Below are 14,711 nucleotides of genomic sequence, written 5' to 3'. Positions count from 1 at the left end.
AGGGACAATGTTGATGATATTTTATTAAGTAAAGAGAGATTATAAAATAAAACTATGATCTCAGGAATACAAAAGAAATGTATATACTTCTATGGATATATAGAAAAGAAGAAAAAATCTATACAATGTTAATAGAGGTTATCTCTAGATTCTGGGGTATGAGTGACTTTAATTATTTTGTGTTTGTTTTTTCCTATTTTTACAATGCATGTACACTACTTTGATAGGAATATTACTGTGGAAAACAAATAGAAGGCAAGGATGTTAACAGTATACCCCCACCCCCACCCCCACCCCCACACACAAAACGAGGAAAAGAAAGTTTACAAATCTGAATTATAACATTTAATGTGTTAAGGAAAACCAAAAATTTGCTGTCATGGCATGTATAACCTTGTCACATCCTAAGACTCCAAAATCTATTAATCTTCTTAATTTTTCCCAATATTTAAAATTCTACATAACCATATTTTTATCTGACTTACATGCATAGATCATTTAAAATAAAAAATAGTATGTACTAAATTTCTACAAAGGCTCTTTAAAACTGCTACTGCTGCTAAGTCACTTCAGTTGTGTCCGACTCTGTGCGACCCCATAGACGGCAGCCCTATATATGTGTCAATATTAATATTATTGTTTAATTTAATATTATTAATTCAGTTCAGTTCAGTTCAGTTGCTCAGTCGTGTCTGACTCTTTGTGACACCATGGACTGCAGCATGTCAGGCTTCTCTGTCTATCACCAACTCCTGGAGCTTGCTCAAACTCATGTCCATCGAGTCTGTGATGCCATCCAACCATTTCATCCTCTGTCGTCCCCTTCTCCTCCCACCTTCAATCTTTCCCAGCATCAGGGTCTTTTCCAATGAGTCAGTTCTTCGCATCAGGTGGCCAAAGCACTGGAGTTTCAGCTTCAGCATCAGTCCTTCCAATGAATATTCACAACTGATTTCCTTTAGGATGGACTAGTTGGATCTCCTTGTAGTCCAAGGGACTCTCAAGAGTTTTTTCCAACACCACAGTTCAAAACCATCAATTCTTCAGGGCTCAGCTTTCTTTATGGTCCAACTCTCATATCTATACATGACTAATGGAAAAACCATAGCTTTGACTAGATGGACCTTTGTTGGCAAAGTAATGTCTCTGCTTTTTAATATGCTGTCTAGGTTGGTCATTGCTTTTCTTGCAAGGAGCAAGTCTTTTAATTTCATGGCTGCAGTCAACATCTACAGTGCTTTTGGGGACTCCCAAAAATAAAGTCTGTCACTGTTTCCCCATCTATTTGCCATAAAGTGATGGGACCAGATGGCATGATCTTAGTTTCCTGAATATTGAATTTTACGTCAGCTTTTTCACTCTACTCTTTCATCAAGAAGCTCTTTAGTGCTTCTTCGCTTCCTGCCATAAAGGGTGGTGTCATCTGCATATCTGAGGTGATTGATATTTCTCCCGGAAATCTTGATTCCAGCTTGTGCTTCCTCCAGTCCAGTGTTTCTCATGATGTACTCTGCATATAAGTTAAATAAGCAGGGTGACGATATACAGCCTTGACATACTCCTTTCCCAATTTGGAACCAGTCTGCTGTTCCTTGTCTGGTTCTAACTGTTGCTTCTTGACCTGCACACAGATTTCTCAGGAGGCAGGTCAGGTGGTCTGGTATTCCCATCTCTTGAAGAATTTTTCAGTTTGTTGTGATCCACAGTCAAAGGATTTGGTATAGTCAATAAACCAGAAATAGAAGTTTTTCTGGAACTCTCTTGCTTTTTTGATGATCCAACGGATACTGGCAATTTGATCTCTGTTCTTCTGCCTTTTCTAAATCCAGCTTGAACATCAGGAAGTTCACGGTTCACGTACTGCTGAAGCCTGGCTCGGAGGATTTTGAGCATTATTTCACTAGTGTGTGAGATGAGTACAATTGTGTGGTAGTTTGAACATTCTTTGGCATTGTCTTTCTTTGAAATTGGAATGAACACTGACCTTTTCCAGTCCTGTGGCCACTGCTGAGTTTTCCAAATTTGCTGGCATATTGAGTGCAGCACTTTCACAGCATCATGTTTTAGGATTTGAAATAGCTCAACTGGAATTCCATCCAACTAGTTTTGTTCTTAGTGATGCTTCCTAAGGCCCACTTGATTTCATATTATTTAGATTAACATTAGCTTAATTATTTAGATTGTTTAGATCATTTAGTTTAATATTAATTGGATTAATAACTATAACATATTACTTTATTGTATAATAAATAATTACACACATAATTATTAGGCTAATAACTCTAAGACACTAATATCTAGTATTTTGTATTCTTTATCAAGAACAACTGAAAATATGTACTGTCAGGAAATAACAATCAAATTCTATGAAAGTTTTCTAATTAATGGGCTTTCTGGGGTAATACAAGCTTTGTACAATTAACTTTGTGCAAAGCATTATGAAAGACATAAAAAGAATCCCAAAAGTAACAATATATTCTTGCTTTAAGAATACAAAGTTTATGATAATGCTGTGTAACACATGTAAAGAAATTAAAAAGGGACAGTATAGAACAATTTGGAACACAGGATCAATTGGATATGCTAGGACCTATACCCTCAATCCTAGAAATGCCCAGTCAGTTTATAACATCCTTTTCATGCATACATGGCACTTTAAAAAGACATCAATAGACAAAGTACTTATGGAACAAGAACCCTGAAACTTTCCTGTTTCACAAAACAGAGATGGACTTATTCCATCGACCCCTGTGGCTATTTAAAACAAAAATAAAACTTACCAGAAGATTAGCAAAATGTTGATTTCTAGGTATATAAAATAAACATGTATGTATAAAATAAAATATAAATAAATATTTGTATTTAGTTAGTTGCAACCAACTAATGCAACTATTACCTATCTATAGTCTTGAACATAATACCACAGATTCTAGGTCTGCAGCCTATCTATCTGGCATTCTCTCTCCTTTTATTAATCCATCAGAATTGCAAGGAATATTCTTCTAAGTATAAGAGGACAAAAGTCAACATTCAAGTTTCTGGGTTTATCTAACATGAGAATTCAGCATGCCCACTAAGTCCTCTCTCTTTTCTTTTCCCCATCTAGTTTCTAGCACACCTTTCCAGCAAAGATTGGATCTCACTCTCACAGAGCACTCCCCCTAGCTCTGGATGCCTCAATTAGAGGAGGATGGAAAGCAGGTGAGAAACAAGGGAATATTTGTAAGAAAGCACTGGGATGAGTCTTTAAATTAATCCTGAAGAAAAAAAATCATCGGACACAACTGAGCGACTTGACTTTCACATTTCACTTTCATGCATTGGAGAAGGAAATGGCAACCCACTCCAGTGTTCTTGCCTGGAGAATCCCAGAGACGGCGGAGCCAGGTGGGCTGCTGTCTATGGGGTCGCACAGAGTCGGACATGGCTGAAGTGACTTACCAGCAGCAGCAGCAGCCTGACAAGAAACTGAGGAAGCTTTTTACATAATTCCCATGTGAGATGAGAAAATATAAGTGATTTTTTAATCACATTCTATCCTTACAACCACTGCTTTAATTCAGCCCACCATCACTGCACCCCTGATTTGCTATAGGTATCTTCTATTTCTGGCTATAGCTTTATCCCTTTCCAATCTACTCTCTACCCTACAACCAAAATTATCTTTCTGAAATGGAATTCTGATCCCTTCACTGCCTGGCTTGAACAATTGCTCCCTACCACCCTCAAGCCAGAGTCAACACATTGCACTCTAACTGCCTGTTTGTCTCGTTTTTTTGATCTTTTGGATCCTCTACCTGACTGTAAGTTCCACTAGAATGGTCAGTTTCAAATTCACAGCTGTGTATTCCTGGCCCTGCAGCAATGCCCACATAGTGGGCACACACACACTTGTTGAATTAATGATGTATTAGAAGGTCATCACACTAAAGACATTTAACAAATTTAACAGAATTGCCAAAGAAAAGTATTAGATGATGCTTTTTCAAAGGCAATTTAAAACAGATGCTCTTTTTTTTCCTGTCAAGGACAGTTTAAGCACAGATTAGCCTGATGGCAGTAGAAACAGGACATATAAAAGCTAGACGCCCTCTCAAATCTCTTCCATTCCTAAACTTAAAAAGAAGCAGAGATATCTGCTCCATGGGAGGAAAGAGGAAGGAAGGAGGTGGTAAGAGCTGACTTCAGACTACATCTGGCCGAGGACCTCTTCCGCTCTGACTTAAAGTCTGTCTGCTGTGATGCCCTAGTAGAGAGAAGAGGGCAGTGGGAGAGAACTGAGGCGATCCCTACATGTGGGAGCGGCTGCTTTGCTCTCTAGCTACAGCTCCCGTCAGAGACCCCCGCTCCCCACCCTGTCTCTGCTCTCAGTGGGTTCCAGTAAAACTGTTCCCTCACCTTTAGGTCTGGAGTGGTAACAGCTTCCTACTACCACCTTGGGAATCCCTGGTCCCTGGCTATGTCGCATCCTTTACAGCTCCCATAACTTTTCCCATATTTCTTTGAATAGTCCCTTCATTAAAATCACTTCAAAATGCTAGCTAAGCACACTCGAACCTTGACTGACAGTTTATGAACACAAAAATGAATAGCAGATGAATGGTCCCTTAAGATGTTAAGTTAACTGTTGATGCTTTACTCTTTCAAACATTCTATTTTCTAATAATTTCTTTCAGCACAAATTTTTTAATGTCAGTTTTTTTTGCCAATTTAATTTCTAGGTTCTGTTTTATATTCTTTAAACTTCATGATTTATAACTAAGTAACTGATTATCTCTGTAATTAGAACTACATCTTTGGATGTAGGAAAATGTGTTTGAAAATACAGTAAATTTGCAATAGAAAAAAATTAGAAAATCCTCTTAGTACAACTGGAGAAAAGTTTCCTATGTGCATATATGTAAAATTGCTCAGCATTTTAAAAAGTTGAAGGCTAAAAAGAAAACCAAGTGTGTGTGTATATATATATTTAAATATTTGGTAAATGACTGAACAATTGTCCATAGATTTAAAAATTATTCTAAATTTAATACAAATAGTTTAGTCTTATCAGGGGTAAAATACAGCTAAGTGGAAGTGTGAAGCTTATATAATTGGGTAAGTGGGCAGGGGGGAGCTGCTTTATGAAGGGGAAAAAAAAAAGGTAAACTAAAGACAAGACTATGTAAATAAAATTTGGTATAAGGCCATGAATGGCCCAAAGCAAGTGAGGGCCCAGAAACTTAAGTTTCATTACCTTCAAGCTAAATCTACTTCTGGTTATAAAAACAAAACTCATTTTATATATATCTGGCTATAAAAACAAAAAGCACTCTTACCTGATACCATATTTCAGTAATTTCAGTGATATGTTTGCCCCATTTATAGAGCAGCAATTATAATATTTTGTAATTATATAACCATACTAGCAGCAAAGTGAAGGAAGTTTGTAACTATATCTGATTCTAACTGACAAGACTGCTAGCTTTTAAAAAACTTTAACCTGGCTGTGCTCCAGGTTAGAATTCAAAGAAAACAGCTATAACTACATTGCGAAGTGAAAGTCAATCAGTCGTTTCCAACTGTTTAAGACCCCATGAACTGACTATACATGTAATTCTCCATGCCAGAATACTGGAGTGGGTAGCCTTTCCCTTCTCCAGGGTATCTTCCCAATCCAGGGATCGAACCCAGGTTTCCTGCATTGCAGGTGGATTCTTTAACCAGCTGAGCCACAAGGGAAGTCCTTAACTTTATTAATAACTATATTAGGTGAAGAATTAAAATGCATTTCCTGATAAGGATCAACAGAAATGGCCAGTCAGAATTAATCGAAGTAAAACTCAGTTTTGAACAAACAGAGTTAGATTCATTACCACTTTTGCTGTTAAACATTCATTAAAAAGGCATCTTTCCTCTTCCCAGAAAACAAAATTGAGAGGTCTATGAAGCCTGGTGTGTTGCAGTTCACGGGGTCACAAAGAGTCAGACACTACTTAGCAACTAAACAACAACAGCATTAAATCTCTAATCGCCATTTTACTTATTAATTAAGAAATCATCTTAAAATAAGCAACTCTTGTCAAGTAAAAACAGATTCTAAAACAAGGAAACAGTAAGACCTTTCTTATTTTGGCAGTTAATTTCAAGTAGTCTTAGCTAATGTCTTACTTATGGATCTCACTCCCTCCCCCTGGAGAGAGTGGGCAGGGGAAGAAGGAAGAGAAAAAACAGAGAAAGCTTGGCTTCAAAGGGAATATCCAATGACGCTGAGACACAGAAACGAAAGTGGGCGTTAAACGAGCCATGCTGTGCTGAAGATATGCCGCATGCTGCTGGCCCTTTGGGTGGGTATGTGAGACCTGGGCACTCACTCACAGAACCCTCTTCCCTCCCCAAGAACTTAGAGGAGCTCAACAATTGACCAGTCTGTTGTATAAAATGGTAAGCTTTTTCCTTACTGTGGTTCTGAAATGACAGCAGGATATAAAACCAGCACAAGTTGTCAGGCATCCATGAACCTGATTGAAAAAGAGAAGTCAAGCTCAGAGTGAGTGTCCTCTCTGGCACTGACACCTTCGAAAACTCGGACAAGAGTATCTTTTCCCTTCTTTGTCTTCACAAAATGTTATAATAGAAGATGAACTAGGGCAGGAAATTATCCCTTCTCTTCAGATGAAAGCCTTCATTTCCATGACCATATAGCAGATGTAAAAATTAGTTGTCAATATAGAAACAGAGTGGCTGATAATAAAGTAACTTTACAAAGTGTAACTGACAACCTCTTTAAAAAGAAAAACACCTTTGTGCCAACCAAGTCTCACCCCCTTTCCCAAAGATGAGTTAAATCAAAAGGACAGACCATGCAAAACTTTTTCTACATTTTTAATGTAGTGAATTTTTGATGTTAAAATGGAGTAGCATAAAGGTGACAACCAAAAAAGCGGCTCTTGCAGTCTGATCTCTTAAAATTCACACCCTTTCACCTTGCATGTGTGGAAGAAGAAAGAGCAGAAGATAAAATCACTTCCACCTGGACCACTGCTTTTCTTTATCTGTTAAAGGCACGTATATCACTCCCATCAGAGGTTTCATTTTGACACTGCCATCTTGCAGCTTGTCATACTGCTCCAACATCTGGTTTCCACCTGCAGGACCGACTGGCAATATCAATCTTCCACCAGGCTTTAACTGGTCTATTAGCTAAAAGAAAGAGAAAAGGACACATACACCAAGTTATAGATTTTATACTAATAGTCATTTTACATCACTATAGACAACTTTCAGTGTCCATAGGCAGAAAGCAGAAATGTACCTTATTTAGTACATACATTCTTCCATTGTTAAACTTGTTACTCAATTACTCACTCACTTATTTACTACCGACCTCCTCTACTACAGTACAAATTCTCTGATGACGGGGATGGTGTCTTATTCATCTTTGTGCCCTTAGCATCAAACATAGTACCTAGTATAACTGCAAAGCTCAAAATGTTTGAGTTGAACCACATAATGTGGACTATCCTCTTGAGAAGACCAAAGGCAAAGCAGAAAATTTCAATTCCTGTATGCCTGTTTTCAATCTTTGTAGTTTGGAGGGAAAGCGGGGAAGTGTAGAAAATCAGCAAGGAATCCCTATCCTGTCTAAGAATTTAAGGCATCACTGAACCAGAGATAAGGGAACTCTGGTTTTACAACTGAATTTAGGATCACAGGCAGCATGACATGATAAAGGAAGGTAGGGCTGGAGTCTCTGCAGCATTAGAAAGAGGACGTCCCTGTCAATGAAGAACCAAAATTGCTCAGTTAAAGCCCCTCTGGTTAGAAAATTTTTAAGTCACATGTTACAATGTGAATGCAGCTGAAAGATGACCATCAATCAAAAACAGCAAGGAAAAAACCTTCCCAGAGAAGGGAGTCCTTAATTAAAATTTTGGTTGTCAGCAAGTCTATCTTATTTTTTCCAATTCCTCTAAATGTCAAGATTTTCAATAAAAAAGTAGACTTCTTCCCTCTCCCTCAATCTTGCTCCTTTAATCCATTAATTTTAAAACCTTTTAGCTGTCTTTTTTTATAGTGCTTACTTCTAAAGCATGCCATTTATTCTTTTTAACTGAAATATAATTGACATATAAACATTGTGTTAGTTTTAGGTGTACAACATAATGATTTATGTATATAAAGTAAAATGATTACTATAATAAACTTAATTAACATCTATTATCACACATAGTTACAATTTTTTTCTTGTGATGAAAACTTTTAAGGTTTACTCTCTTAGCAACTTTTAATTATATAATATAGTATTATTAACTATAGTTAATAGTCAATAATTAACATATTATTAAGTATAGTCACCATGCTGAATAACATTTCCTTTTCTACTTCAAATTATATGCCAGATGAGAACTAAGCTCTCATACATAAACAGTTGTCTCTCAGTATCCAAGGGGGACTGGTCCCAGGACCTTATCTCTGATACCAAAATCCACAGACATTCAAGTTCCTTATAGACGATGGTGTAGCATTTGCATATAACCTATATATCCCATATACTTTAAACTATCTCTAGACTTCTTATATTTAATACAAGGCAAGTACCATCTAAACAGTTGCCAGGTACAACTTCAAACTGCAACGAAAAATTCAAGTTCTGTGCTTTTTGGAACTTTCTGGAAATTTTTTTCTGAATATTTTCAATCTGTGATTGGTTGAATCCTTGAATGTGGAACCCTTGGATACAGAGGGCCAGCTGCATACTGCTTCTTTCCCCTAATCCAACCAAGATCATCATTTTTTATGAAAACCATTTTGTTATGACTGTGTACACATAATTTGCAGCTGAGCCAAGAGGCACTCAGTTACTGTTTCCTTTCTTATAGAATGATTGTTTTCTCTGCAGTTAAAAACTGAAGCTTTTTCTTTTTTTTTTCACTCACTTAATTTTGTTTCTCCCAACAGCTTCTTAATGAAATTTTTATACAGTCAAATCTATTTGTAAGCAACTTCCTTTTTCCTTTTACTTCTCTCTCGTTCGTGTGTGTGTGTGTGTGTGTGTGTGTGTGTGTGTGTGTGTGTGTGTGTGTACGCTCCCTTCTAGTTCTTTTCCTCCTCTGCTCTGAATCTGGACTGCTTACTCTCCCGGCCTGCTGTATGGCTGTCATACCAGGACTGGCCTTTGCAGCAACATGGGCAGCTCTGGCCATCTCTCTCCTGAACGAGGTGTCCTACCTTCCTAGACACCATGGCTGCTTCCTTCTGGTTTCTCCCACTCTCTCTACTCCCTCACTTTTTGATGACATTTAAAGCAATTCCTCCTGAAGTATTCTGTGAAACAGTATGTGGAATACTTTTTAAAGAGATTGAGATTTGCAAGTCTAAAATTATCTTTCTTCTATGTATTCAGTGATATGTGCAGGTACAGGATTCAAGATTGGAAACTGGAAATCATTTTCAGTTCAGAATTGTGATGCTTTGCCTCTGACTTGTTCATTCTAATGCTGCTTATCTACAGTTTGATGCCTTTCTGATTACTGACCTTTAATGAATGATCCACTTTGTTTTTCTGGAAACTTTTAGAATATTCTCTTTATAATATTCTGAAATTTCATGGTGATATTGTGAGTTCCCCCCCTTTTTAAAAATTCATTATACTAGGTACTCAACAGATGTTTTTAAACTACAGAATCATGTCTTTCAGTTCCTGGAAATTTTCTTAGGGCTTCGGGCTAACTGTTCCTCATAAAGAATTTCAAGCAGCAGCTCCTCTTTTCAGGCTACAATGTCATTTCTGGTTTCCAAGGTCCTGATGCCTCCAGTTTCTAAGCTTTTGCTGAGTTCTGCAAAACAAGCAGCCTCTGCACTGATACTCCCCTCTGCAGTCTCTTTGGTTAAGCTTCCTCCACCCTTCCAGGTCAGTTATTACTCTATCTGCTTTTCTGTCTTCATACACTGTAGCGTTCAGGACTGTTAAGTATAATCTCCTAGATAACTGAATATAGAGTTTCATATTTCTTGTTTCTGTTTCTTGTTTTTCTAGCTGTTATGTGGTGGTATCCAAAGGAGGCATAAACATCTTGACTCTGTTCTCTTAAAACTGGAAAGCCCCTCCAGCATGTCTATCTTCAAATTTAATCAGATGTAAAGAGCCACCCTCTAAATAATACTCCACCGGCTACTACAAATGTTCAAATTCATACCAAGCTAAAGCCAGAAATGCCCTTCAAGATCACCTTAGGATCTTAGTAGGGAAGATGAGTCCTGTCCCCAAGAATCTTTCATTTAAACACATTTCTATTTTCTATTTTAGATTTTAATTGTTCCCCCTAGGTTGCCAATATTTTCAAAAAAGAAAAAAGTTTAAGAAGTTAAAAAAAACCTGCTGATCATGTGTTCATATATGAAAATTCATTATTTACTTATGACTTGTACAACTTTCTACATCATGTTAATACTTGTTAAAAACTACTAGTTTGGTCTTTTTTTAAAAATAGATAACAGGGCCAGAGAGAATAGTTCATTTTCCTAAAGTCATTCAGTCAATGAGTAACAAGTCAGTAATCAGAACAAATCTCCAAACTTTCAGCTCCCCATACCTGTGTAAACACACACAAAACTACTTCCAGTTTGGGAAGTTAATGAGACTGGGCAAAAGAGAGTCAATTTTAGCCCCTTGTCATCTAGTTAAGAACTATGTAAGAATCACATGTAATAGAAATCTAAGCCAAGGATTATTTGGGCTGACCTAAGTTTATCAGAGTCTTACTAAAATGAAAACTCAATTTTGTACTTAAATATTTCCTTGATTATGTAATATATACTACTGGAATATCCTACCTTCTCATTGCAACTATGCAAATTAAGATTTCTTTCTTTCTTCCTACTATTCTTTAAGATTCAGTTCAAATTTTATTCCTGTATGAAATTTCCTTCACTATTCTATACAACATACTCCCCTTCCTCTGAACTCTTACAATGCATATTTTCTTTTCCCTTCAATATCTATCATATGCTGATGATATGCTATCACATCATTCATTTCCCTGATATATGTACAACAGATCTCTTCTAGTAAGGTCAGTGAGGATAAGATGTATGACAAATACTTCCTGGTCTTACCCACGAACCTAACATAGTCTTGCACATAACACACCAAGTGATTACCAGGTCATGAACTCCAGAGGGATTTTCCCAATTTTACTGGTGTACTAGTTTTTAAGTTGAATCAAATACTGCTTGAAATAAGACAGTCACGAGCTGCGGCTTAGTCATCTTCATGTCATTTATACAACTGTTTGTATATGAAAAAAACTGCCTACTAATTAAAATACACAGCTAATTAAAATTAAAATTCAAGTTAAAAAATTGAGCATAATTATCAGCCCCCCCCCCGCCCTGCCAAAAAAAGGGCACAACGTAACATAGATGGTATTTTCAACATCAGTAGAAGTCACTTCCTATAAATGTTTAAGAGCTTTAGTTGAATAAAGTATACAAACACAGAAGAAAAAAAATCAACAACTCACTGCCTGGGGCACAACTGGGGCTGCAGCTCCTACGTGAATAGCATCATAAGGGGCTTCTGCGGCATATCCCATTCGTCCATCCCCCACTGAAAGAAAAAAGTGCTTTAAACACCTGTTCTGATAGAATTACCCAGTGTGAAGAATTATAGGAGGTTTAAAGCGGCGAAAGGACAGATCTTTTAAAAATCACTTAACTAAGTGATGCTGGGACAACAGATAAGTCAAAGAAAAAATAGATACTTTGACCCCCACACCTCACGAATACACAAAAATGAAAGTCAAAAAGATCAAAGGTCTAAATGTAAAAAGTTAAAATGGTAGTATGTCCAAGAAATAATTCAAGGATGTATCTTCATGATTTCAGAGTACCTTAAACAGGATATTAAAAACATTACAAGAAATGGGTTAAGTCTGACTATATTAAAATTAAGAATTTCTAATTATCAAAAAGAACAGTATAAGAGTAAAAAGACAGATCACAGAGTGGGAGAAGAGATTTACAGTGTGTATAAACAGACAAAAGGTTAGTGTATAAAAGTCCTACAAATCAAAGAAAAATATAGCTCAATATCTGAATAGACATTTCACAAAAGAAGAAATCCAAATGGCCAAACATATGAAGAAGTGTTCAACTTCACTGATTAGTATTAAAATACAAAATTAAAACCAGAGAGATACTACCATACACTAAGTGGGTGAGGAGAAAAATTTAGTCATCCCAAGTACTGGGATTGTGATGGGAAGCAATAGGAACCTTGGTATATTATTGATGGGAATGTAAGCTGGTTCAGTCACTCCAAAAAACTGCTTTTGCAATATCTATGGTCACTCTATGAACCTGTAATAACACACCTACAGAAATAAGGTGCTAGTATGACGTGCATATCAGCATCTGGACTTATGTACATTGTGAATATGCAGCACTGTGAGTATCTCTTAATCAGAAACAACCCAAAATATCCATCTACAGTAGCATTAATAAAAAGATTTTGGTAATGTTCCTACAATTGACTGCTATACAGCAATAAAAATTGACTATCATGCAAAAAGAAGGATGGATCTTACAAACATAACAATGAGTGAAAAGTCATTCATCATAGAATATGTACTGTATGATTCCATTTGGCTAACATTCAAGATATTGAACATCATCTTTGGAACTGCAATTAGGTAGCAAATGCCTAAAAGTAATGTTACTAGTTACCACTAGGGAAAAGGGAAGTAGTTACAATGATGGAACAGAAAGCAGAGGACTTTCAAAGTGCTGATAATGTCCCATTTCTTGATCAGTGTGGTGATTAAACAGGTGCTTGTTAAGCTTTACATTTATGTTTTCTGCATATTTTGAGGTCTGTTATTTTTCTCAATATAAAACATACTCACATGGAAATGTGTCCACAGATACCACTGAATGGAAAAAAGCAAACTAAAGAACAATATGTAGAGTACAAGTCAATCTAAAAAATTGTGTGTGTACAATTTATTCATACACATATTTATGTCTGAAAAACTTGAGGAAAAAGAGAGGTTTTCTTTATCTTATACACCTCTGTGTACCGTTTACATTTTCTATATTCAACACTGATTACTTTGATGTTACTTCTTAAAAAAGTAATGAAGAAAGAACTCAACATGACATTTTCTGAAATGGTTAATAGTCATGTCACCCCTGGTCAAGATAGAACCAGTATGACATTTTAGAGTAATTTATTTTCTTGCTTAGTACTTAAAAGTGAATGTTTTTTAAAAAAAGCAGCAGTAATAATTAGCTCTGAATATTATGTCGCTTGCATGGGATTTTTCTGAAAATAAAAATTCTCTGGAGAGGAAATTTTCAAAGTTTTCTGATACTTACCAACCAGTTGCACCCTCCCTGAAGACAAAAGCATTGGATCATCCTTTCTGACATTATTTATTGAGTCATCTACTAGCTCTTTAATGTGGTCAATTCCTATGACTTTCCCACTAGGTCCAACCTGGAATGAGAATAATTCAATAATTCACTGGTCTTAGTTTTGCTAAGGTGTCAATAAAATATTTATTTATCCAAAGTCATATTTAGTAATGAGAAATCAGGACAAATAAACAGTTTAAGCCTCTAATTTGATTGTTAAACACTCAGTTTATTATAGATTATTTGACAAATAACTTTCTCAGCCATAACCCTAAATGAATAATGATATTTCAGTAATTATAAAACTAGAATTATAAAAAATTTATAATACTAAAAAAAATGGTATCTTTCTTCCTTCAGTTTCTAATTTTTAGACCCAGGATCCTGAAATGGGACTTAGCTACCAATATTAAATGGTAGCTATTAGTGCAACCATTTTTTATTTAAATTCCACTGAAAGTGTGACTTTAAATATTACAGATACATAAAAAATTCTATAGGAATTTCTATACCTGATTCTACTGCCACATGTGGAAAATATAAAAATAAGTAAAATATTAAAAGACTCTAAACATAAATATTAACTGTAGAATGAAATTAACATAATAAAGACTCTGAAGTCAGACTATCTGGGTTTACATTTAAATTTCTTACTTACAACTATATAACCTTGACAAGTTATTCTATCAATCAGGTTCCTCAGCTGTAAAGTGAGGAGGAAGTGGGTACATACCCCATAAACGACAAGAGGAACTAATAAGAGAATACATGAAAAGTATTATGAATACTGACCAGCACATGGTAAACATGTGAAAAACATTAATTAGTATCATTTTCAAAAAGATAACTCAGAAAGAAAATGACTTTTTTTTTTTAGAAAATGACTTTTTAAAAAATGATAATGCCTCTGAAACCATAAACAGTCAAGTATAGAAAACAAGCCATTACACACCATTTCTAGTATTTAATTACATCCCATTAGTGAGGGTTAAACTTATACAAAACAAGTCAAACAACTGAAAAGGAATATCTGAATTCTTATTGTGTGCCTGGCACTGTTCTGGAGGCTTAGAATACATCAATGAAAAAAACTCAGAAAAATTCCCACCACTCTGGAGCTTATATTCTAATAGTCTGCCAATTATATATTCATAGCAAATTAAATGGATTCTAGTCAAAAAGGATCCATAAACCCTAACTTAAATAGACCATAACCTTCCAAGCTGGACTCCAGGTATAAGATTTTTCATGATCAACCTGACTTGATTATCTGAGCACAGATAAACTTTTACTCCAAGGTGCCTGAGTGGGTC

General features: G+C 35.9%; 2 protein-coding genes across 11 annotated transcripts in view; one reads left to right on the top strand and one right to left on the bottom strand.

Annotated features, from left to right (window-relative positions):
• PCMT1 (protein-L-isoaspartate (D-aspartate) O-methyltransferase) overlaps positions 1–14,711 on the bottom strand; it is a 41,819-nt gene that overhangs the window by 3,399 nt on the left and 23,709 nt on the right. For 2 of the 6 annotated variants that reach the window (XR_011258672.1, XM_069598691.1), the window contains exons 5-8: positions 13,360–13,480; positions 11,505–11,590; positions 7,013–7,182; positions 6,441–6,500 (exon numbers count right to left, since the gene is read on the bottom strand). Coding sequence is in view for 4 of the 6 variants with exons in the window: in XM_069598691.1 (XP_069454792.1) it covers positions 6,485–6,500; positions 7,013–7,182; positions 11,505–11,590; positions 13,360–13,480 (393 nt within the window). In the remaining 2 variants the exon portion in view is untranslated. Of the gene's footprint in view, positions 1–6,440; positions 6,501–6,965; positions 7,183–11,504; positions 11,591–13,359; positions 13,481–14,711 lie in introns of all 6 variants that reach the window. The other 4 variants (XR_011258673.1, XM_069598693.1, XM_069598692.1 and 1 more) reach the window with 2 other exon arrangements.
• Positions 1–14,711, top strand: part of LRP11 (LDL receptor related protein 11) — an 84,022-nt gene that overhangs the window by 58,340 nt on the left and 10,971 nt on the right. For 4 of the 5 annotated variants that reach the window (XR_011258670.1, XM_069598681.1, XM_069598684.1 and 1 more), the window contains exon 7: positions 3,107–3,201. Coding sequence is in view for 4 of the 5 variants with exons in the window: in XM_069598681.1 (XP_069454782.1) it covers positions 3,107–3,165 (59 nt within the window). In the remaining variant the exon portion in view is untranslated. Of the gene's footprint in view, positions 1–3,106; positions 3,202–10,018; positions 13,047–14,711 lie in introns of those variants that run through there. The other variant, XM_069598682.1, reaches the window with a different exon arrangement.

The sequence above is a fragment of the Ovis canadensis genome, chromosome 8 (assembly GCF_042477335.2).
Source record: "Ovis canadensis isolate MfBH-ARS-UI-01 breed Bighorn chromosome 8, ARS-UI_OviCan_v2, whole genome shotgun sequence".
In the NCBI taxonomy this organism is placed as follows: domain Eukaryota; kingdom Metazoa; phylum Chordata; class Mammalia; order Artiodactyla; family Bovidae; genus Ovis; species Ovis canadensis.
The sequence above is the reverse complement of the archived record's forward strand: the minus strand, read 5'-3'. Positions and strand labels throughout refer to the sequence as shown.